This window comes from Nelumbo nucifera, chromosome 7, assembly GCF_055504915.1.
Source record: "Nelumbo nucifera cultivar China Antique chromosome 7, China Antique-T2T, whole genome shotgun sequence".
NCBI classification, from domain to species: Eukaryota; Viridiplantae; Streptophyta; class Magnoliopsida; order Proteales; family Nelumbonaceae; genus Nelumbo; species Nelumbo nucifera.
The window spans coordinates 28,676,583-28,700,833 of record NC_142655.1 but is presented as its reverse complement, the minus strand read 5'-3'; the positions used below and the strand labels follow the sequence as shown (position 1 = coordinate 28,700,833).

Here is a 24,251-nt window from a genome sequence, read left to right as displayed (position 1 = left end):
ATATAGAGAAGTACGAACAGGCCCAATGCAGATTTCTGATTTCCACAACAAAACTATAAACATTCAAAAGGTCAAAAACCCATACTCTATGCACCCATACCCGCCCGTGAATTGGCATCAATTCCGAGCTAGCACCTACCCAAAATGTACTTTGAGCCTACAAATTCTGACCCTAGGCTGAACTGTCATTCTCCCATTAATATATACCAAGGTTTTAAAAACCAATCCGGAAACGAATACTTTGGCCACCGGTTTCTAGGTCAATGGTTCGACCGTCTAGGTCAAATGGTTTAAATGTTTTAATAGTATATCTCATTCTACCTTTGGATTGAAATATTAGGGTAAGATGGATATAAATATTATGAGAAGGGGGATGAGAATGAAAGTGAGGAGAGGGCTTTGTCGGCTCAAAGAAGGAAAAAAAAGAAGGTTGAAAGAAAGAAAGAGAATGGAAGAAGTAGAAAAATGAGGAAAAGGCAGAGGTGCAGGTGACTTGTAGTAGTGATGGTGATGATGACCTGTAGTAGCAATGGTATGACGATGATGGTGACCTATAGCGGCAATAGATCTCTCTCTCACAGATCTATCATCTCATCTCTAAGATCTCTTAGATCTCTCTCTCTCTCTCTCTTTGATCTCAGATTTGAGATTGATCTCATTTCCCTCTATTTTTTTCTATTTTTTTGTTATTTTATGTTTTTTAAAAATTTTAAATAAGGTATATTAAACCACAAACCATTGTCCAGGTCAAACGATACAACGGTCAGACTGTCTAGGTCAATGGTTTATTGACCAATTCAACAATTTTTAGTAAATTAATGGTTGAGCACTAAAACGGAACTGATAACTTGACCAGTTTCCGGGCTGAATGGTCCAACCGTCCAGATCATCCGTGGTTTTAAAACCATGATATATTACACAACCCTTTTGTGTTAAGTAAGACAAAGAACCGTTTGAACTCCAAATACGAGTAATACACTAATACTGACAGAAAAAAAAATGCTGAGGGTCTTGGTCAAACTAAAGTTTGATTTAAATGTTTGATATGTATCGGCCGATACGGATAAATACTGTTGGCGTATTGCGCTTTCTACACTCCAAACTCCCAAGTCCAAACTCTCACTATCCATTCATGGGCCTGGATGAATGGGTTTGGAATTCGAGGTTATAAACTTAAAATGGGCTTTCTAGATTGGGCCTGGGCCTGACCTTGCATTTCTAATACATGCATCCCGAGTTACCCGAACCCGACCCGTCTCTAAAACGGGGCTATTGGAAATCTTATCCAGGCCTGTACAGCTTCAAAAGAGACGAATCTCTCCGTCATGATCTCTCTGCCTCACTCTCTCTCATGGAGTTTCTTTCACTTACTGGTTGCCTTTCATCTCTCCCACCAATCCAAAACCATCCAAAATCTCACAAAACCATCTCTGTACTTCGAAGAGGTCCCCTCCAAAGCTACCTTCCCATCTCCAAAACCACCTCTGAGGCCTCCCTTTCCCATCAAAACTGCTTTCCTTCTATTCAAAATACAGACATTTTGCATTCCCCCACCATCCCTGAACTCAAATCATGCCTCCCTCATTCTTCCTTTCCTGAAGACCATCTTTTAATCAGACAGACGGAGCTTGGTGTGGAAATTATGATTACCCATCTTCTAAATCGCCTAGATAATCGCTGTTCAGTCCACAAAGCAGTTTCTTTCTTGCAAAATTCTCTGAAACTTCAACTGCCCTTCGCTTTCATGGTAGTTTCTGCTCCTTTCCCCTGCATTGCCACTGAAACCAGTATTTCCGCTGAGCAGGTGTCGAATAAGATCAACCTGGAATCAGTTCTAATTTCAATTGACGATTTCTTCAACCGAAACCCATTTTTTGTGGCCGGGGTTACATTCATTTGGCTTGTTGTAATCCCTCTAGCCCAAGAATATCTAAGGAAATTCAAATTTATTTCTGCCATTAATGCCTTTCGGAAGCTCCGAGACGACCCAAGTTCACAGCTCTTGGATATTAGGGAGAAACAGAGTCTGCTAAATTTGGGTTCTCCTAATTTAAATATTTTGAACAAGAGAGTTGTCCAGGTCCAGTTCTCTGAAGGAGAGGAAAAGGTTTTTGTGAGGAAGTTATTGGAAAATTTCAAAGATGCAGGAAATACTACCGTCTGTATTATTGACGAGTAAGTACTGCAACTTCAAATGTTCTCCCCTGATTAAATATACATAATCCAGTGACTTTTAAGCTGCACTGACAAGCTTGTTCTTTCATCTGTTTCTTGGTTCAAAAGCAAGTGGAAAGATTTTTAAAAAAGTAGGGATTTCTTCTGAAAGTTTTGCATTTTGGATCTTCCCTAAGTGGTAAAATTACAAATTTGGTGGCTTAGATATTTATATGTTTTAACGTAGAAATTCTTAGATAGTTGGTGTGCTGAGGCTAGTACTTTACTCTTTCAAATAGAAAAGAGTTTGATGATTTTGTAATCCATTTGAATTATAATCTGATGCATATACCAACAACGGCATGCACAATTATTCTCAATAGCGTGCTTGATTTGGTAGCTTTCCTTCATAAATAATTTTGCTGTATATATATATACAGAATTTGGTCATCTCAAGCCTGTAAATTGTCAATTAATATCTGAACTTGATACCGTTGATAAACTAAAACTAAATGTCAATTATTCTCAATTACATGTTTGATTTAGTAGCTTTCCTTCACAAAAGGTGCTTAGGGAACTTAAGTATTTGTTGATTGATCATGGTAAGGAGAATTTATATCAGTTATCAAAAATAAAAGATTGCAACTAGGTGCACAATTGAGGTCGGGCAGATGTTAGAAGTTGATTAGTTACATGGTGGGGTGCCATGGCATATACGTGCCAATATATAGGGGTGGCCTGCCATTTGTGGGTCCTTAGGAGATCACATTGGCCAAAATTTTACTTGGTGGTCCTAAAGGTTCAAGATACTCTTATTTTACAACTGATGTGGTAAGACACCTTCAAGTATAAAACTCGGAGAATAAGCTTATATTTTACAGTGTGTTAATTTCTCTTTTTATTAACACTATAGTAAAGTAGTAAACTAAATGGGTCATGGTAAGGAATATCTGATCTTATCTGATATAAGGAAGCATTATTTTCATATCGTTTCTCTGAGTAGTTCCTAAGGATCTTGTCTTCTTGTTTTCTAATGCCCTTTCTCCTGACTATATGATTCTCTTCTCTCAAGGCTTCTCAATGCTTGGTCAGATAAGTTTTTTCTTTTTCTTTTCAATGTTATTGTGGTATTTTGGATAAAATAGAAGAAATTTGATTGTTCAATGCCTTCACTTTTGCTGTGTAAGGTAGTTTTGATGGTAATTCCATGAAAGTGGCTGAACTGTTGGTCAAGAATGGTTTCAAAGAGGCTTATGCAATAAAGGGTGGGATCAAAGGCAAGAATGGGTGGCAGGTAATTTTATCTTATTTTTATTTAGTACCATAATCACAGATTCTATTGCAGAGATAGTTGGGTTTTATTGACATTACTGAATGATCCTACCCATATTATATTACATTCTGAGGATAATCAGCTTACTTGGTACTGAATTCTTATAAATTTTCTTGTTTTACATGTGTTTTGGTGGTCAGTCTGTAATAACACCACAAATTGGATTTTTAGAATTACTCAATGGATGATTTTTGGGCAAGAACCTAGGAGTCCCAATTCATTGATGGATCCTGGGAACAGGTCAAGTGTAACCCAATTACACCTTTTCAGTTCCAACTTAAAGGGTGATATTGTTGGTTTTCTTAAATGAAGTTACAGCAAGAGAGGAGAAAAGAATGCTAGGCAAACCTTAAACCTTCAGAATGATAATGACTATTGGGAATTTTCTTTTCTCTACAAGGTTTACTTCAACCAACTTCTTCAAATTAGTGAAATACTTTTCAGTTACATTTCCCTATGAGTGCAACTCAGGTATCTGAGTTGAAGATTTTACAGAGTATCAGGGCCCAGGCCTATTCAAAGTTTAGAAAAAAAGGGTAAATGAACTTCAAACTTAAAAATAGGAATGGCATTTTATGGTACTTACACAGGATTTACTTCAGCCCAGCCTCTTCAAATAGAGAATTAGAGATTAATACAATAATACAATATTGCTACCTTTAAACAAAAAAGGGTAAACTGAGATGACACTATATGGCCCATTTCTTACTGACATTGTCAACATTTAGCCAATTAGCAATAAATAGTTGTTTTACTAACAAAACAAGAAATCTAGGAAACAAATAAATAAACTACCAAACTTTGATGTCAATGTAGCTAGACTTGTTTCCACCTAAATTTTCCGGAGAAACAATGGGAATCAAATTTAACTTGTCATGCCTTTTGACAGTGGACCATTTCAAAACCCTTACAAATTAAATGAAATAAAAACAAAGAGCCACTAGTTCAATTAATTTTAACAGCCATAATGTCGAGTGAATTTTCTTTTAAGGTTGTAATTTCTTCCTTTTAGAGTCTTGCAATGAGCAGATACTTGGGATCTGAAAGTTGATTTTATTTCTTCCAAAAAAATATTTTATTATATTAAATGGTAGATGAAATTAATACATTTGGTTGACAAGACTAACCCAAGAGCACCCAAAATTACATGGAAGCCCAAAACAGTTGGTGCCTCAAAACCCCTCGCTTAGCAAGGGAATTAGCCATCCCATTTGCAGTCCTCACCCACTTGAATTCAGCATATATGTCCTTTGCAATACTTTCCACTTCCCTTACAGCCATTATCCTGAATATAAAGCTATTAGTTCAGCTTTCAAAGAGTTTCCCATTCCAATAGGCTCTGAATATAAAGCCATTATCCTGCTTTCAGAATTCCTGAATATACCTCCTATTCCTGCCACACCCTGGATTTCCAAATGAGTTTCCATCAAAGTTCAGTTTTACTTTGTTGCCTTTTGGAGGTTTCCAATCCACCCTTATCCTGTCTTTTTCTCTAGAAGATTGTGCAACCATGGATCAAGCTCTTATTATATCATTTACAGAGAAGATCTAAAAACTTTCCAAGGTTTTTACCCAATTTGCAACCTTTATCTTTATGTTTCCTATTACCTTCCCCAATGATCTACTCTTTCCATTGAAAATTCTTCCACTTCTCTCTTCCCAAACAACCCAAACTACTGCTATCTTTGCAGCTGTCCACAATATCTTCCCTCTTTTCTTTGGTTTCCTCAAGAAGTTTGGATTGAAAATACAAATCACATCTCAAGGGGGATCCCACCTGCAACCAAAAAGAGAACAGAAATATCAAATTACTCCCAAATGCAATGCACAAAAGAACAAGAGATCAATAGATGGGAAAGTGTTTCACCACTAAGCCCTGCATAAGAAGCACATATGAAGAGTATATGAATGTTATATGGAAGTATGTGAAAGAATAAAAGAAAAATTGTATGGTTTTCTTGTAGACAATACAGAACACATTGTTTTACACTGATACAGTTCTAATTGATCACGAAGTTTGAAAATTTCACCAGTATCTAGATCACTTATTTGATTTAATTGATGATTGATCCTACCATTTGAACCTGACTAAGTGTTGCATGGACATGGACAGAGGAGTTATAATCCCACAGTTGTCCAAGAGTCTGACTTGGAAAGATGAGAAAACGTGGACTCCTGGAAGTCTGTGGAAAAGTATATACTATTCAAATAATTAATATTTTTGAATTCTAACATTGTATACCTACAAAAAATGTTGTCTTTGTTACTTAGTGATGTTTGATACAAAAAATGAATTCATTGTTGTTGATTAGCTGTTCATTTATGTTAAATAAACCAGGAGATAAAAAGGAAATGTTATGTTGAAGTGCCCTCAAGAATACTTGGAGTTTTGAACTTGGACGTGTGTTCAACATGACGTGCTCCATTTAGGAGAGTGCATGCAACACTGCCTGACTGATCTAACAGGACAAACTATTCTTCAATATCATCAATCAGTAATAGAATTAACAGTGTTTTACAAATGAGCTTTCTAAATTTGGAAATCTGGACTGTTATTTGACTAGCCATGTCCAGGTGTGGAGTATGAGTTGGATTTTCTAAAACTTCCTTGACTACAATGAAAGAGATGAGAGAGAAGCAAAGTTTTTTTTTTTTTTTTCTGATGAGTAGAATCATAGGTATTTTCTCACTTTGCAGGAAATACAGGAGACCCTTCTCCCACTATCCGTGCATGTTCTTCCAAATAAGGTGGGTAAAACATCACAAAAGCTTGAGATAAAGGGAAGAGTAAACAGACAAACTGAAGAGAAGAGTCAGGTTCCATCTTTTACCAGTGCCTCAGAGGGAAGTGAAAGGACAAAAGTTGAACGCACCAAGTCAAAAGAACTCAATTCACAAGCAAACCATGGTTCAAACAGAGCATTATCACCATACCCTAATGTATGATTTTCTCAACTTTTCTGATCTCCATGTTTATCTTGTATTACATTATATTATATATATCAGCATCCATGTACATCTATCCATGTATATGATACAAGTAAATAAATTCACTAATTCATGCAAATATGCTTGCAAGAATGAGACCTTACATGCATTTAAATAGGTTAAGATTGATTTAGTTATGCTTTTAACCAATTGATGGTACAGAGGTACTTCGTGCCGTCTTTGTTTATGCATTTGTGCTTGTCTGTAATCATGCAAACAAAACAAGTATACAGATTCTGTATATGGCATGCACAAACAGGTGAGAGAACTGAGAAGAAATAAATATAAGAAGAGAATAATAGAAGAGAACCCCCCACCAGACTTGCAAGGTCTTTTTTCCCCTTCTTTTTCAGGTGGCGGATAAAAAGGGGAAGGACAATGTGGAGAGGACTAAGGGCTGCAGTATGTTGGACACTTTGGGAAGAAAGAAATTCCAGGATATTCTCAGAGAGGAGCAGCAGATCTGAGGGCTATCATTTATATTAGGGCGGTACAGTGGCTGAAATCTTTGGAGCTTTTCACAGATTACACTGTGGATGACATGTTGAGGAAGTGGGGTGAAATTGCAAGTTGCACACAAACTAAGTCAGTAATGAGTGTGGCTTGGACCCCTCCACCTAATGGATTCGTGAAATTAAACTTTGATGGGTGTAGCAGGGGAAATCCGGGACAATCGGGGATTGGGGGTGTTTTTAGGGATGAATATGGGGTCATTTCTGCCATGCTCTCAGGCCCAATTGGAGTGGGTGACTCCCTTAGAGCTGAGATCTTTGCAGTTATGGAAGGAGTCCAAAAAGCTAAGGAGTTGAACATCAAGAAACTCTTAATTGAAGGGGATTCAGAGGTGGTGATAGGGTGGCTGCTTAAAGATCACAATGGCTTATGGAAGTACAATAATGAGAGGAGGAAATTCAAGTGGCTGGTGCGGGAGATGGAGGTTAAGATACGTTGGGTTAAAAGATCGGCTAATTCCCAAGCTGACGGTTTAGCTAAACAAGGGGCAGAAAGGGATTCACTTTTTTGGGTCAAGCTGTAATTTTAGTGTGTTTTCTTTCTTTTCTCTTTCTTTTTTCCTTTTCTTGAGATTCTTTGTTGCTCTTGGAAGATAAGCGTGTTTGTCTTCCTTTTGTAAATCTTCTATTGATGAATTAATGAAAGTGTTATTGATAAAAAAAAAAAGAAAAGAATAATAGAAGAGAAGAAGAATAACTTGCAGAAAATGGGCCTACCAGTTAAGACATAACCTCCAGTTGGCCAAGCCTCTATTTTTTTTTATCAATTACTCTGAAATGATTTTATTAATTAGAAAAATTATGGTACAACAAGAAGTTGTAAAAGAAACCAGCCTTAGAAGCTGACCCAAGACAGAATTACAAATGTGCCCAAAACATATGTGTTCTTTGAACCCCTTGCTTTGCTAAGCAATCGGCCAAACTGTTGGCTGATCTCCTCACCCATCCCACGTGGATTGTCATGTCCCTTGACAACCATTTAAATCTTCGGAATTCATTCTTCAGCTGCCATGTCACCCCTTCCCCTTTCTGCAACCATTTTATCACAGTTTTTGAGTTTCTAGCTGCAGCATATGGGGTTGTGAAGGCTAAAGAGTTGGGTATTAATAGACATGTCCCTTGACAACCATTTAAATCTTCGGAATTCATTCTTCAGCTGCCATGTCACCCCTTCCCCTTTCTGCAACCATTTTATCACAGTTTTTGAGTCTCCCTTGATGATCAGTCTATTAATACCCAACTCTTTAGCCTTCACAACCCCATATGCTGCAGCTAGAAACTCTGCCCTTACCACATCGCCTTGCTCCACAGGACCAGAGTACAGAGCAATGATGTTTCCATCATCTCTAATAGCCCCCCCAATGCCTGAGGGGCCTGGATTACCCACACAACTCCCATCAAAGTTCAGCTTCTTCCAGCCATCTGTTGGAGGAGACCACGCCTCAAAAAGCTGCTGTCTTGTAGATGAAGAGGCAACAATAAGTCCCCAAACCCTAAAGAAGTCTTCAACCTTAAAAACTAAAAACATCTTCAAGCTTTTTGTCCACTGTGCCACCCTCAATGTTATTGTTTCAACCAAGGCTTCCTTACATTCCTCTTTCCCTTCAAATATTTTTGCATTTCTTTCCTCCTAGACAGTTCAAAGTAGTGCTGCTCTAGTACATCTCCATAGGATCTTACCCCTCCTTGTCGTGCCACTAATACCAATAGGGCTGAACAAATCTTCCAATTTGTCAGGAGAAGACCACCTGCACCCAAAAAGGGAAGTAAACCAATTCCAAGTAAATCTGACAAAAGGACAAGATATTAGAAGGTGGAAAACAGTCTCACCATTCATCTTACACAGGACACACCAACTGGGGGACAAACACCAATTTGGTCTTTTTCTTTGAAGTACATCAAAAGTATTAATACAACCATGAAATACTCCCCAACAAAAAGCACTGACTTTTAGGGGGAATGGGAGGGCACCAAATTTCTTTGATTGGGAAAGGATGAGAGGAGGAGGTGGCAACCAAGGAGTGTGGAAAGGATTTACAAGAAAATGACCCGTCAGAATTAAGACCCCAAATCCTAGAATCTGAACTGCCTTCTCCCAAGAACATTGAGTTCAGCAAACCTAACAGCTCGGACACTGCAAGAAGTTCAGACTCTCTATGGTTCCTCTTAAAGCCAAAGTTCCAATTCAACCTTGGGAGATGAGACGGTTGACTTAGTAAATTTGAAATAGCCTTACCCTTGAATCAGGAAAGATCAAAAAGAGAAGGAAATTTCTCACACAAAGGAGTATCTCCAATCCACACATCCTCCCAAAGTGTAATTTTATTACCAGAAGACAAATCATACTTGATATGATTTAGGAGCGTAGGGAGAAAACCATGGATGGCTTTCCAGGGAGCAGCCAAGGTGGCCCTATGGAGACATCCAACATTCCATCTGTTGCTCAACATACCATGAATGATTGCCACAATTTTGTGCCATAATTTCTCATTTTCATTTGGAAACCTCCAAAGCAATTTACTAAACAAGGCCTGATTCTTCAATCTAACATTACCAATTCCCAAGCCCCCTTCATCCTTCAATTTCACCACCTTTCCCCATCTAACCAAATGATCTTTCTTAGTTTCCCTTGGCTCCTAAAGAAAATCCCTCATATTTTTTCAATTTTCCTCACTGTCCCTTGTGGCATCCTAAACATTGACATGTAGTACATTGGAAGATTTGCTAGGGTAGACTTGATAAGAGTTATTCTCCCCCCACCTTTCCCCATCTAACCAAATGATCTTTCTTAGTTTCCCTTGGCTCCTAAAGAAAATCCCTCATATTTTTTCAATTTTCCTCACTATCCCTTGTGGCATCCTAAACATTGACATGTAGTACACTAGAAGATTTGCTACGGTAGACTTGATAAGAGTTATTCTCCCCCCCACCCCAACGAGATATAGTTCCTTTTGCACCCCGCCATGTGTTTCTCAATTCTTTCTATCACCGGAGACCAAAACCAAGCAGATCTAGGGTTATCTCCTAGTTGTAAGCCTGAATATTTCAACGGCCACTCTCCTTTCTCACAACCTAGGGAATCTGCCAGAAGCCTCAATTCATCCTCTTCCATGTTGGTTCAAAATAGTAAGCTCTTTGACCAATTGATCCTAAAGTTGGACATCCTCTCAAAGAGTTTCACAACCAGTCTCCATCAAAGAAAATTAGAATATCATTTGCAAACTGCAAGCGAGTGACCAAAACATTATCCCTCCCCATTGAACAACCCCTGAAAAGCTGCAAATAATTTTCTTTCGAAATCAATTTACTTGGGGCTTTAGTAATCAAAGTAAATAGAAAGGGAGAAAGGAGGTCACCCTACCTAAGCCCATGGAATCCCTCAAAGAAATCATACACTATCCCATTAACTATGATTGAGTAGTGATTAGTTTGCAAACGGCCCTTAATCCATTTGCACCACAAATTTCCAAATCCACACCTCCTCATAATATCAATCAAGAAGTTCCAATCCACCAAATCATAGGTTTTTTCCAAATCCAATTTGATAACCACTCCTTTCTTCTTTAGTGTCTTTTGAGCCTCCACACATTCATTGGCAATTAATATTTGATCAATAATCTATCTATTATGTACAAAGGCCCCTTGAGATTAAGAAACAAGTGGAGTAAATACTGGTGACTAGACTTATTGGTCTGAAATCCCCTGGCTTGTTGGCATTGTTCTTCTTTGGGATCAGTGCTAAAAATGTAGAGTTCATACCCGAACTTATCGCCCCTCTTCTATAGAATTCATTGAACACTCTAAGCAGACCTCCTTTTATTATGTCCCAACAGTCTTGATAGGTGAAACCGTTGGTCCTTGGTGCTTTTGATCTATTCATAGAAAAAACCGCTTCCTTAATCTCTCCCTCTTCAAACCTTTTTTCCAAAATTTGGACTTGAGTCTCCCCTAATGTCTCCCAATTAATGCCTTCAACCCTCCACCTCTCAACTAGGGGTCTTCTATAAATAGACCTGAAATGCTCTGAGAATGCTTTAGCAATCTCATTTTGGTTTGTAACCTCATTTTCCCCCACCAATAGAGAAGTGATCATGCTCTTCCTTCTCCTTCCATTTGCAATGGCATGGAAGAACCTTGTATTTCTATCACCTTCTTTGATCCACCTCTCTCTTGATTTTTGCTTCCAACAAATTTCCTCCCTCAATAAAGTCTCCCCTAGCTCTTTCTTCAAAGGCCATCTCAATTCCCTTTCACCTTCACCTAAGGACCCTATCTTGGAAATCAAGTCAGCTTTCTTCTCCTCTAGTCTTCCAAACTTCTCCTTATTCCACTCCTTGATCTCCTTTTTCAACAATTGGAGTTTCTTTAGGAACTTTTGGCCTTCCCACATTATAGACTGATCCGGGCTATTCCACCAAACCTTCATTTTCTCTTAAAACTCCGGGTGAGTGAGCCACATATTTTCAAATCTAAATGGAGTTGGGCCACCATCATTGATTCTCTTAAACAAACAAATGGGCCAATGGTCTGAGGTAATTCTTGGGAGATTTCTCCCAACTAAACCTGGCCAATGCACTTCCCAATTGGGTGAGAGACTAAAAGCCTATTAAGCTTGGAAAGAATAGGGGTTGTTTGAAGGTTTGACCAAGTATAGTAGGATTGTCCCAGGGGAATATCTCTTAGCTCAAAAGCTTCAATAAAGGAGTTGAATTTCCTCATGCTCGATGTAGTTCTTTGCCTTCCTCCGGATGTCTCACTCACAAATCTTACTACATTGAAATCTCCCCCTAGACACCAAGGTCCTTCCTAGAGACCTTTAATATCCCCAAGCTCCTCCCACATTTTATTCCTTTCTCTATATGTGTTTGGCTCGTAAACATTCGTGAGAACCCATTCAAACCCATCCTACGAGCCCTTCAACTTGATAGAAACTGAGAAACTTCCCACTAACTCTTCCAAGCATTGAACAACTTCTCTCTACATTTTTATAATGCCCCCCGATGCACCCCAAGATAATTAATATTCCTTTCTCGCCAAATGCTCCTTATCCACTTCCTATCTACTTCCTAAAGTTTGGATTCTTGGATTAGAACAAAATCCGGTCTCTCCTTCCTCGATAACTCTTTAATTAATCATCTTTTTGTGGCACTTCCTAATCCCCTTACATTCCAACTAATAATCTTCATGATCACACCAAAGATTGATCCCAAACCTCAACTAGCCTATAGGCTTCCTCTTTTTCTTCCACCCCTAGCACTAAACTCCTTATCCCCTTCCACATCACTAATGAGTTTTTCAACTTCATTTAGCTTCCTTCTCGTCTTTCTTCCTTTTCCTTTACTTACTTTATTTTGAGGCCTCCCTTCTTTAATTTTTTCCACTTTCAAGTTTCAACCCTATTTTACCAACCAGGTCCATCACCAGGTCCCTTACACTCTGATCTTCTTCACTTCTTTTACTCTTTTCCACCTCCTTTTCTTTCTTCCCCTTAATTAACACCCTCCCAATGGAGTTGGCCAGGCCTCTTTATATTAGCTTAAATGCTTAGTAGCTTTCTTATAAGGAAAAGACATATACCTCGATTTAAGTAATAATGAAAAGTCATATTTACCCCTTAATCTAAATAAAAGTAAACAGAATACAGAATAACATAAATGCTAGTAATCACCTTTTCAATAACCAAAAAAACAAATAGGGTGCTACTAGGAAAACCTCCCCTTCCAACCATGCATCGAGTGAAGGGAAGGGAGATCCATTATATGGATGGCCGAACCATGTAGGGTGGCTGGGCGAAATTTTAAAAATTTTCTTTCTCCCTTCTAGGAATCATATTCCCAGTTTTAGAAAACTGCACTTTCAAGGATCATTCTTGAAACAAACCAGACCAAATCTGAACCAAGATTAGGGAGAGGTATACCTGATATGGAATCCACGCAAAAGCTCCTCCCAATGTAGGTGTTCATGCCCAAAGAGGTTACCAAATCCTTCCTCCACTAAAGATGACACAGCTTAGGGTGAGGAAGAATCAACAAGGGTTCTTTAGTAAGAACCTCAGATTCTTCAGCAAGAATTGAACAGGTTTGTGAGCACAACTTCAATATTGTTTCTTCTACCAAGAAACGATATCAAGATCCAATCTTGATTGCTCCAAGAGGTGGAGATTGAACAAGGTAGGGCAGCAAGAGCAGAGGGAGAGAGAACTGAATGCAGAAAACAATGGAATTGTGTAACATTTTTCCAGTTCACCCTCCTCCTTTTATATAACCCTTAAAGAGTTAACCTCCTAATCTGATTAGGAGTTTCTTGATCCAAATCTTTATTTGGATCTAAACTCTTCAAGTGATAAGTCTTATCCCTTATCTGCAGATCAAGATTAGCTTTTCCTAATCAAATTAGAAGTTTCCTAATCCAAATCTCTATTTGGATCTGGACTCTTTAAGTGGATAAGAGTTATCCTCCTATCCTTTTCTACTGATCCATACCCAGATTCGCCCCCTATTTAATTAATCATATTAAGCCCAGTTCGAATTGGGCTTTAGGCCCATTAAGCTTTCAGGCTCATTTCCCTTTATATGCTGGATAACTTGGTTCTCTTTGTATGGCGTGGGACCCTATCATTAATCTCCACATAAGCCACATGGGTTCAGCTTAGCCTCTGTTACAAGGCCTGGCCGAATTCACTGTTGAATACAGTGAACCCCTGAGTTCATCAGTATGGGCTCTTAATGGGCCCAACATTTACACTAAATGGTCATTGGGTCCAGCCATCTTATGAAGGCCCAAGGACTGTGGGTAGATGTGAGATTAGCCCATCAGGTTTATTATCCCTAAATGGTCTTACACTTAACCTCTCAGCCCATAATGATCAAACACTGCTCGACAAGAGAGGACCTCTCCCTGGGCTGTAAGGTATAGTGTTGCACTCTCTACTCACATGAATCCCGGGAATTAAAACCTTTTCGCAAACATTTTGTAAAACCATAGTATATGTATATCTCTATATAAATATATTTTGCAAAAACAAATCTCAACAAGTTTGAAATCAACTGTTGGCAGTTTAGGCTTCCATCAGAGAGAGTGCATTCCCCGATTATTCACTTTGTCCAACAAAGGGGTTGATCCTGTCACTATGATCACCCACTCAGGTGAATTCTCGGACTGCCCCAACATACCCAGGTTTTGACCCCCTCTAAGGATCTCATTGATTGGCATATCAAAGACAATCCATTCCAACACCTAGTGCAGTACCATAATCGAGTCTAGGGGTCAGGTGTAACTTTTCAGTTTTGCCCATCTGTCTCCAAGGTCTAGGGCATAATTGGAAAATGGTCCGGTTCAGGGTTTTAAGCAAACCCACACTACATGTGCTTCAGGTCTCACCTTGGCAACTGAGACAAGCCACCCCAATCGACTTGGCAGCACATTAGTGTCAGCCTTGGTAGGATAAACTTCCCTAGGTCTATCCAACGGGTGTGAAAGTTCTAAACTAACACGAGTCTCATAAGTGTCCAGTTTAAGGGTATTACATAGAAACACACCATATATAACACAAATCAGTTATGTACTAATAGTCATTTACAATAAATGCACCAGTATATCAATCTGATTGGATCTAAGGGCATACACTGTCTTACATCGAGGAGGGGGCTCTTGACATGTCAAGCCATGTAGAAATGTAATACCACCTAAGGATGTGGCTTCAACATGAATAACACCTTGAAGAGCCTCCATGTCAAGGTGATGCCAAGGAGGGTGCACATGCAATACAGTGCCACCAAAAACCTAACGGAATTTGGGACCAACTGGGTAGGTAGCACTCTGTGATGCCTCAACACTACAACCAAACCCTCATGCAAGGGGAACTGAAGTCTAGCCATGAGGTTGTCTTTGTATACACAAAGCTTGCTTGGCTAGGAGAGTATGCTTGGTCCAACACAGGTACTCGGAGAGGATATTATACTGTTCACGGATCCTATCCTTGTTTGCCTCAGACAAGGTACACTCAAACTCATCCCCTTTGGCTTCATCACCACTCATTCTAGAGACTTACACTTCATTTGAGGATCTAACCTTGGCCTCATTAGCTTTATCGTTGAGGATGTCAACCTCAGCCCCAACACCCTCACCTCAGGCAACTCAACCCCAATCAACTGATGCCAGGAAGATAAACTACCCAGTTCGCTACTCAAGCCGAAATAAGAACTAGATGAAGAACCTGAAGATGAAGACATCGGAGAAATAACTTACCAAGCTCTAACACCTAAGTCGAAGATGAGGACTCTAAATGAGCACCCTGATTGATCTCAGTTGAAGACTCAATCGCAAGTGACAAGTCCCTTCCTCGCTAGTCTTCACCCTTTTATAGGGTGAGCCACAACTCGGAATGAGTTAGATCCAATGGTCCAGGAGCCATCTTTCCACTGCCCATGTGATCCCATGTTGCCACATGCCTACATCCACCCAACAACTTGGAAGGTAGAACATCATAGCCTTGATGCTCAAAAAATCAAATTCAAAATTCAAATTTTGGTGTCTTGAGCAGGCCTACCAATTATTAGCAATAAATGCTCAGACCCAATTCAGATTGGTGGTTCGACCAACCAATTTGACCTAGTGTCAATCAGGTACTTCCTTAGCTGAAGACGACAAGCAGTTTACCCCACCACCAGCCAAGCACCTCACTCTTTGACCTTGAAACTAGGGGACAAGTGATGGGGTCATAAATTAGGTTTGTAGAGAACACTAATGTGAACCCCACTAAGGTGGTCCCCACTGTTCGTATGTCAGCAATAAGTTATGATTAGGATTAGTTCTTTATGATAAGATTAGGACTAGTCTTTTATAAGATTAAGAGGGGGGCGGCTGTTTAAACACATCAACCCAACTCTCTTTTATCGAAACTCTCTCTCTCTCTCTCTCTCTCTCTCTTTTCTCCCTCTTCTTTTCTTATTTTTTTTTCTTCTCCTTTTAAGTGTCTGTTCAATCTTGAGCGACTACTTGTTATCAGAGCATTCGATCTAGGGTTTCTCATGTGGAATTAATTCAGCCGACCACATGAGAATTATTTAGGGCTGAGTTTTTTCATTCGACTGATTCTTGGAGATTACAAGAAGTCTTCTGCAACTGTCCAAGGATTGGAAAGTGCTCCTTGTAATCAGGAAGAATCAGAGAAGAATTAAGTGATCAAGGTTAGGTCTTTGGTCAAGATTGGAGGTGCCAATCAGATTTTTTGGTTCTCTCATCAAGATTGAAGTTGGCGATCAAGAAGATTTTTCTCCGAGATCAGTTCTGTTTCAGAAGTTTCTCGGGTTGATCAGAATCAAGATCAGTTTTGAGCAAACTGAAGTTGGCGATCAGAATTTCAGCAAGAATTTTTTGAATCATGATCAGGTTTTTTTTCTCAGAAATTCTTGGGTAAGGTCTTATTCCTTCTTGAGGGCAGCAACAAGGATAGCTTAATTTGTGAGGTACGGCTATATAGAATTTTTTTTCTTTTTCTCTTCTAGGGTTTTAAGAGAAAACCCTGAAATCCAGGACTGTTACTGTGTCTGGATAAGAGATTAGACTTGTTTTTAAGTTTGGCTGCTATCAGATTTCTGTTCTCTAATCTTTGTTTTTGGAGTTATGTACCCAGGCCAACTGCTATTAGTTCTCAGATTTAGTAGGCTGATTGATACAGTGATACAGTGAATTGGAATTTTTTTTTTCTTTCTCTGAATCTGATTTCTGCTTCTAGACCTACAGTCGTTAGTTTTTTCAGACCCAGTAGGCTGATTGTTACAGTAAATAGAAGGTGTTTTTTGCTTAACCCCTAACTAAGAATGGAGTTCAAGCACCAAGGGGAGGGTGTTTTTGGGACTGGTTCAGGTGGCATGACTGAAAACACATTCCAGATTACAACTGTAAACTGTAAAGTTTGATGGTTCAAACTACTTAGAGTGGGCCCAATCAACCATGATGGCCATTGGGGGAAGAGGAAAACTGAACTATTTGTTGGGAGATGTGAAGGAACCAAATAAGGAGGATCCCACTTATGCTAAGTGGATTCAGAAAAATTATTTAGTGATGACATGGCTGTGCAATTCCATGCAGCCACACATCAGCCGAAATTACTTATGGGCAAAAACAGCTAAAGAAATATGGGATGTTGTGAAAGAAACCTACTCTCAGCCCCTTAATGTTGCAAAGGCTTATGAGCTGAAATGTGAGGTTAAAAATCTCAAGCAAGGTGAGAAACAAGTTTCTGTTTATTTTTCAATCTTGAAATCCTTGTGGCATGAAATTGACCACCTTGAATCAATTGAATGGGAAAGTCAGAAGGATGCACAGATTTACAGAAAGCAGATAGAAACTAATAGTGTTTGAGTTCCTGGCTGGTCTAAATTCGGAATATGATAGTGTAGGAAACTGTGGACCCCACATTAAGAGTAGTCGTGTGATACTCTGAGATGTACTTAGATTTCATTGATTAGGATCAGCTTTCCTAGTAGGATAAGTTTTATTCTATCTTATTTAGGATTAGTAGATTTAATTGATTAGGATCAGCTTTCCTAGTAGGATAAGTTTTATTCTATCTTATCTAGGATTAGTTTTATTTTAATTTTATCTTTTATTGCCATGTAAGCATTAAAGTTCTTTTACAATTAGGAAACTATGTATATAAATTAAGGAGTGGGGCGGCTGTTTTAAGCACTCCAACCATTCTCTTCTTTCAAAGCTTCTCCCACGAGTGCTCCTTCCCTATCTCTCTTCTTCTCTTCTTCTCTTCTTTTTTTCTTCTCTTTTTTTTTTCTGTTCAAAACCTAAAGAGTCTCTGTAGTCTTGTACAACTACTTATTGTGAGGCAGCAACTGTTGACAAGAGACAGTGTAACTCTGTTCCAGGCCTATTCCTTAGTGCACATCGAAGAGACTAGGAGAAAAGTTATGCTACAGCAACAGCCTTTTGAATCAGCTTTGGCAGCAGTTAAGCCCAAATCTAGGAGTGATAAGGAAAGAGACATGAAGAAGGAAGCTAAGAAGGACCTAGTATGTGAGCATTGCAAGAAACCTAAACATACTAAAGAGACTTGTTGGAAGTTACATCCACATCTAGTTCCAACAACACTCAAAAACAAAAAGGGGAATGCAAATATGGCTGTTAACACTAATAGTACAACATCATCTAGCACAAGAGGAAATCCTCTAGATACTCTAGCTGCTGTCCGAGCTGCTCTAGTTCAACTGGAAAATGAAGTTGGTAATTCAGCTCCACCTCCTCAGACACCATCAACACCCCTTACCTCAGCTTTTGCTCATTCAGGTAATCGGGCCTCAGTTACAGGTAATATAGAACATTCATGGATAATAGATTCTGGAGCATCTGACCATATGACTGGCTTGCCATCACTATTTACTACCTATCACTTATCTTCAAGTAGAGACAAAGTGTCCATTGCTGATGGCTCCCTCGTTCTTATTTCTGGCAAGGGAGACATCAAGTTGTCTAATGCTATTTCCTTATCTTCGGTTTTGCATGTTCCTAAGCTTAGTACTAACTTGCTTTCAGTTAGTAGCATTACAAAAAACCATAATTGTTCAGTAACCTTTTTTCCGAATCGATATGTTTTTCAGGATCGATGTGTTTTTCAGGATCTGGAGACAAGGAAGGTGATTGGGATTGGCCGTGAGGCAAATGGAGTCTATTTGCTTGGAGGGAGTCCTCATTGGGAAGATAGTGAGACTAAGAGGTCTTGTGTTTCTCAGTCTGTTGATCAGGCTATGCTTTGGCATAATAGGATGTGTCATTTATCTTTTCGGGCTTTGAAGAGTTTGTTTCCTAGTTTATTTGAATCTATCTAGATGTCTAGTTTTAAATGTGAGAGTTGTGAACTTGCAAAATACTACAGGACAACCTATACATTAAGTAATAATAGAAGTAATATTCCCTTTGAAATTGTGCATACTGATGTTTGGGGACCTTACCATACCACTGCCATGGGGGGGGGGTACAGATATTTCCTATTGTTTGTTGATGATTGTACTTGTTTTTCGTGGATTTATCTCATGCGTTCTCGAGATGAGGTTCCAACATTAACCTAGATCCTTCATCAGATGATTTTAGCCCAATTTAGGGTCAAAATCAAAATTTTTAGATCTGATCATGCGAAAGAATATTTTGCAAACCCATTAGCCTCCTATTTGCTTCAACATGGGATTATCCATCAAAGTATCTGTCCTCATACACCACGGCAAAATGGGGTTACTAAGAGAAAGAATAGACACATATTGGAGGTAGCTAGAAGCATTATGTTTACCTCCAATGTGCCTATACGTTTCTGGGGGGATGTTGTTCTTACAGCAGTGTATCTCATCAATAGGATTCCTTCACGGGTTCTTAATATGAAATCTCCATTTACCCTCTTATATCCTGATAAAGAGTTATTTACCATTCCCCTTAAAACCTTTGGTTGTACATGCTTTGTTCAGATTCTTGGCCTTCATTGTTCCAAGTTTGATCCTAAGGCCTCAAAATGTATTTTCCTTGGTTATGCACAAACTCAAAAGGGATATTGTTGCTATGAACCTACTTTTGGGAAAAGATTTGTCTCAATGGATGTCACTTTCTTTGAAGATGTACCCTATTATGCAAGGGTTTCTCCTCAGGGGGAGAGTAGTAAGGATGGGGTTAACTCGTCAAAAGTTCCTTTACCTATCCCATTAAGTGAAGAGGGGTGTAATGGGGAGGGTTGTCAGAGATGCATGGATGTGAGAGTCTATCACAGACGATGGAGACAGATTGATTTCGGACATCAACAATGCAAGCCAGTCCCAGTCTCCTCTGCAGATCCAGATCCCAGTACCATAGTAGCCCCAGTTCCTTCTACAGAGCCAGATCCAGGTACCACAGATACTACAGATGAAAGACATCCCACCATGGAGCCTTCACCTTCATTAGATGATCTTGATCTTCCCATAGCAGTTCGTAAGGGCATGCGCCGTTGCACCACATCTACAGCTCACAACATTTCTCAGTTCTTGTCCTACGATCATTTGTCTCCCTCCTACAAGTTTTCTCGCATCCACTGCCAATGTTCCCATTCCCAGAACAATACAAGAGGCATTGGAAGTACCAGAATGGAAAGATGCAATAAAAGCAGAAATGGATGTCTTCATCAGAAACAATACTTAGGAGATGGTTGATCAGCCTAAAGGTAAGAAACCGGTTGGATGTAGATGGCTATTCACTGTGAAACATAATGCTGATGGTTATATTGAAAGGTATAAGGCCCGGTTAGTTGCCAAAGGATTTACTCAGACATATGGTATTTACTACTTTGAAACTTTTACACCAGTAGCAAAGATGACCACTATTAGAGTCTTATTATCTCTTGCAACCAGTTACTCTTGGCCGTTGTATCAGATGGATGTTAAAATGCCTTGCTCAACGGAGACTTGCAAGAAGAGGTTTACATGCAGTTGCCTCCTGGATTTTATGGTACAGAGACGGGAAATAAGGTTTGTCGGTTGAATAAATCCTTGCATGGACTAAAACAGTTCCCCAGAGCTTGGTTTGATAGATTTAGACAAGCCCTTGAAAGGTTTGGATATGTATAGGCCCAGTCAGACCACACCTTGTTTATTAAGAGAGTGGATTCTTCCTTAACCTTGCTTGCTGTATATGTGGATGATATTGTAGTAACAAGAAATGATAATACTGAGATTGAGTCCCTTAAGCAACTCATTCATCAAGAGTTTGAGGTAAAAGATCTAGGAGCACTACGATACTTCTTAGGCATTGAGGTAGCTAGATCCAAGCATGGGATTTTTGTTTCTCAAAGAAAGTATGTTCTTGACTTGTTGGAAGAAACAGGAAAGTTGGGTTTTAAGCCTGCTGACACACCCATTCAACAAAATCACAAGATCAGTGCAGAGGGTGGAGAACCCCTTGAAGATAAAGCTATGTTCTAACGGTTAGTTGGAAAACTTCTCTATCTTTGTCTCACTCAACCCGACATCAGTTATGCAGTCAGTGTGGTTAGTCAGTATATGCACTTTCCTAGGACTACTCACCCTTTGCAGTTGAGAGGATACTAGCATATTTGCAGAGGTGCCCAGGTAGAGGCATTTTATTCAAGAATAATGATCACATGAAAATAGAAGTTTTCACAAATGCTGATTGGGTTGGGTGTGTTGATGATCGAAGATCTACCTCTGGATATTGTGCTTTTGTAGGAGGTAATGTGGACCCCACTAAGGTGGTCCCCACTGTTTGTATGTCAGCAATAAGTTATGATTAGGATTAGTTCTTTATGATAAGATTAGGACTAGTCTTTTATAAGATTAGGATAAAATTAGGATTAGTCTTTTTTCAGCTTTATCTAAGCAATTCAGTCCTTTTGCAAGTATGATACCATGTATATAAATTTAAAGGGGGGCGACTGTTTAAACACATCAACCCAACTCTCTTTTATCAAAATCTCTCTCTCTCTCTCTCTTTTCTCCCTCTTCTTTTCTTATTTTTTTTTTCTTCTCCTTTTTAAGTGTCTGTTCAATCTTGAGTGACTACTAGGCTCAGGTTGATTGCTACATGGACCACTCAAAGAAATGACACATGGCCAAGTCAAGGACTGACACTTAGCCGAGGATCGGATGAGCAAAGAGGCGTCGGCATGGAACAGCCTCATTTGACTGCAAAGGTAACAATGCATGCCTCAAGTCTCAGGTAAGAGGAGGACAAATGGCAAATGCCAACTGAACCTGCCTTGTGCCAAGGTCGGCATTAATGGTCCCAAATTCCACATTTCACAATGTGCAGCTTACGTCCCTAACGACTTGACTGTTAGTTGTTCCATAGGCTAACATACATCCCACTACCAAGGAGCACAACTGCACTCCCCATCACGTATATAAAGTCATGCAACCCAAGGTGAGACTCTCTTCACACTCTCTTGCTGTCAAGCTTTCTATACTGCTCTTGCTCACCTAAGCTTTTAGTCTCGTATGGCTAAGACCAACTTGGCCTAACCAGCTTGGCCCAGCCAATCGCTGCTCTCTCTTCACTGACTTGAGCGTCGGAGTGCCTCTGTGTGTGCATTGGACCAGCTCAGTTTGTCCAGCTCAACAATAACTTCATTTGCTACTCGTCCATCTCAGATCAAACAGCATCAACTGGCGATATCATTTCCTTTTCTTTTGTTCTTTTTTCATGATAATCATTATATTTGTGCATAGGCACATAAACATGTTCCATCTTAGTTTCTTTTGACAACTATAGTTTGCTGGTGATTGATTAAGCTTTTTTTCTTTTTTATTAATTTTTATTGGGAAATGATTTGTTCATTCCCTTTTTTTAGTTGTATCAAACAAATAAGATTTCTAATTTTATTGGGCTTTATAAGCTATACCTAGTATGGTCTCAGCCATCCATTATTATCATGCCTTCAGTCCATAACAGCCTCTACATTGCAAGGAGGCATTTTTTTGCAATCCAAGAGATCCAGCCATCATTTCTGTGAGATTAATTCCAGTCTCCAGGTATTTACAATGTGATGACTATGACACCCCTTCCCCCTATGGAAAGTTAAATAAGTGAATTTATACATGTTTTGGACAAGCAAAAATGTGTAGGTAAGCTGTCTTAGATAAAAGCTCTACTTGGGTAAAGCTACCTGTTAAATCATATTTTTTTGGGGAGAATGACCGATCAGCCCATGGTCAGAATTTGTAGGCCCAAAGTACAGATGGGGTGGATGCCAGCTCGGAATTGATGCCAATTCACGGGCGGGCATTGGTGTGTAGAGTGGGGGTTTTTGACCTTTTGAATGTTTATAGCTTGCAGTGGAAATCAGAAATCTGCATTGGGCCTGTCCGTACTTCTCCGATTTGTTTTTTTGGCTAAGAGGGGTCAGAGAAGGGTTCACTAATTTTATACTTGGGAGAAAGGAAATACACCATTAGTCCACTAAGGTTAGATATCAAAGTATTAGAGATACCTATTTTTTATCCTCTTTTGAATAAAAAAAAAGAGATACCTAATTTTTGTCCATTTTTTTTTCTTAAAATAGGTTAATTATATTATATTTTCTTTTCTTTTCCAGAAACCAAAATTTTTCTCATCTTAACTCCATTTTAGGTAGCTAGGGAAGCACCTACCTCTACTTGACCGCATATGATATTGTCAGCACCCTGTGAGAAATGAGACTCATGATAAAATATGCCATCAGACTCCTATGCACATATGAACATCCTTATCCACATACAACTTAGTAAACATCCATGCCCAGGAATAAACAAAAAGGGCCATTTCCTAATGTTGGTCCTAGCTGTCCAGGGTCATTTTGTTTGAAGATAAACAAAAAAAGAAAATTCATTAATCTTGAAAAAAGGAGATATGATCAAGATGATGTGATGAGGAATCTCAATCACCAAATGAAAAGAAAATTACAAGAAAAGGCAAAAAATACATCAAGATCTTTCTCCCAATCCCAAACAAGCCCGATAGCCATAATCAAATTAAAGACTCTAGTTAAAATCCAGTTGAGAATTCTTTAATCTTGAGAGGGGTGGACTGGATACAGATCTAACCTTTGGCATTTTTTGCAGTCTCTTAGACCTGAACCCACACTTTCTTGCTTGCCAACCCAAGATTTTACCATAGTAATACTAATAAAAAAGGACTTTACCATAGTATTACTTATCAAAAAAAAAAAAAAGAAGATTTTACCACAGTAAAAAATTGTTCATCTGTATTATAGATACTGTCTTTGTGCATGCTTCCATGATTATGCAATTAGCACCTATAAACACATCTGTGGTATGAATGCCTGACCATGCTTTCTTCTGTGCATTCTTTCATTTTTGAGCACCCTTAGGAGAGAAGGGGGTTCCAGATGACTATGAAAAGTCACATTTAACGTTTGACTGGCATTGTAAGTTTGTGCACAAGCAGTACAAGCAAATTGTTTGTTCTTACAATTTGTTCTGTGGATGCAGTACCCAGATCTGAAACCACCCTCTTCCCCAACTCCCTCAAAGCCTTGAGATTGATGTTGCAAACCTTTCTCCTTGAATTAGAAGCTTGGAGGCCACTAATTTGGCCCTAACATCCGTGAGGTCAGTTTTTGTTGCAGGCATTGTTTGATAAATTTTCAATTTTTTATGTTAACTTAATTTTTTGTCTTGAAAGATGCGGAGAGATTGTACAGAGAATGTATTTTAATTGTAGTCAATGCAATCAACAATTGTAAGGCAGTGTTTATTAATGTCTTGATGTTATTCTGATAA

General features: G+C 39.1%; 1 protein-coding gene across 5 annotated transcripts; it reads left to right on the top strand.

The window, feature by feature from the left end:
• The first annotated feature begins 1,303 nt into the window (after nucleotides 1-1,303).
• LOC104593352 (Rhodanese/Cell cycle control phosphatase superfamily protein) lies at nucleotides 1,304-24,251 on the top strand. 5 transcript variants are annotated; one of them, XM_088892165.1, is made up of 4 exons: nucleotides 1,304-2,175; nucleotides 3,346-3,448; nucleotides 6,185-6,427; nucleotides 18,600-21,492. In XM_088892165.1, exons 1-4 carry the CDS (start codon nucleotides 1,352-1,354, stop codon nucleotides 18,825-18,827), a joined length of 1,398 nt encoding a protein of 465 aa, XP_088748291.1. In that variant the 5' UTR covers nucleotides 1,304-1,351; the 3' UTR covers nucleotides 18,828-21,492. The 5 variants fall into 5 exon arrangements, with proteins under 5 accessions (XP_088748291.1, XP_088748292.1, XP_019052587.1 ...); XM_088892166.1 differs by having other exon boundaries at nucleotides 18,618-18,946; XM_019197042.2 differs by lacking the exon at nucleotides 18,600-21,492 and adding an exon at nucleotides 21,538-23,934 and having other exon boundaries at nucleotides 1,306-2,175.

Bases quoted from the DNA above. Each gene is read 5' to 3' on its own strand.
- LOC104593352 (XM_088892165.1), top strand. From the start codon at position 1,352: ATGGAGTTTCTTTCACTTACTGGTTGCCTTTCATCTCTCCCACCAATC. The intron at 2,176-3,345 runs GTAAGTACTGCA...TGTGTAAGGTAG, and splicing joins ACCGTCTGTATTATTGACGA to TTTTGATGGTAATTCCATGA. The intron at 6,428-18,599 runs GTATGATTTTCT...TATGTTTTTCAG, and splicing joins CATTATCACCATACCCTAAT to GATCGATGTGTTTTTCAGGA.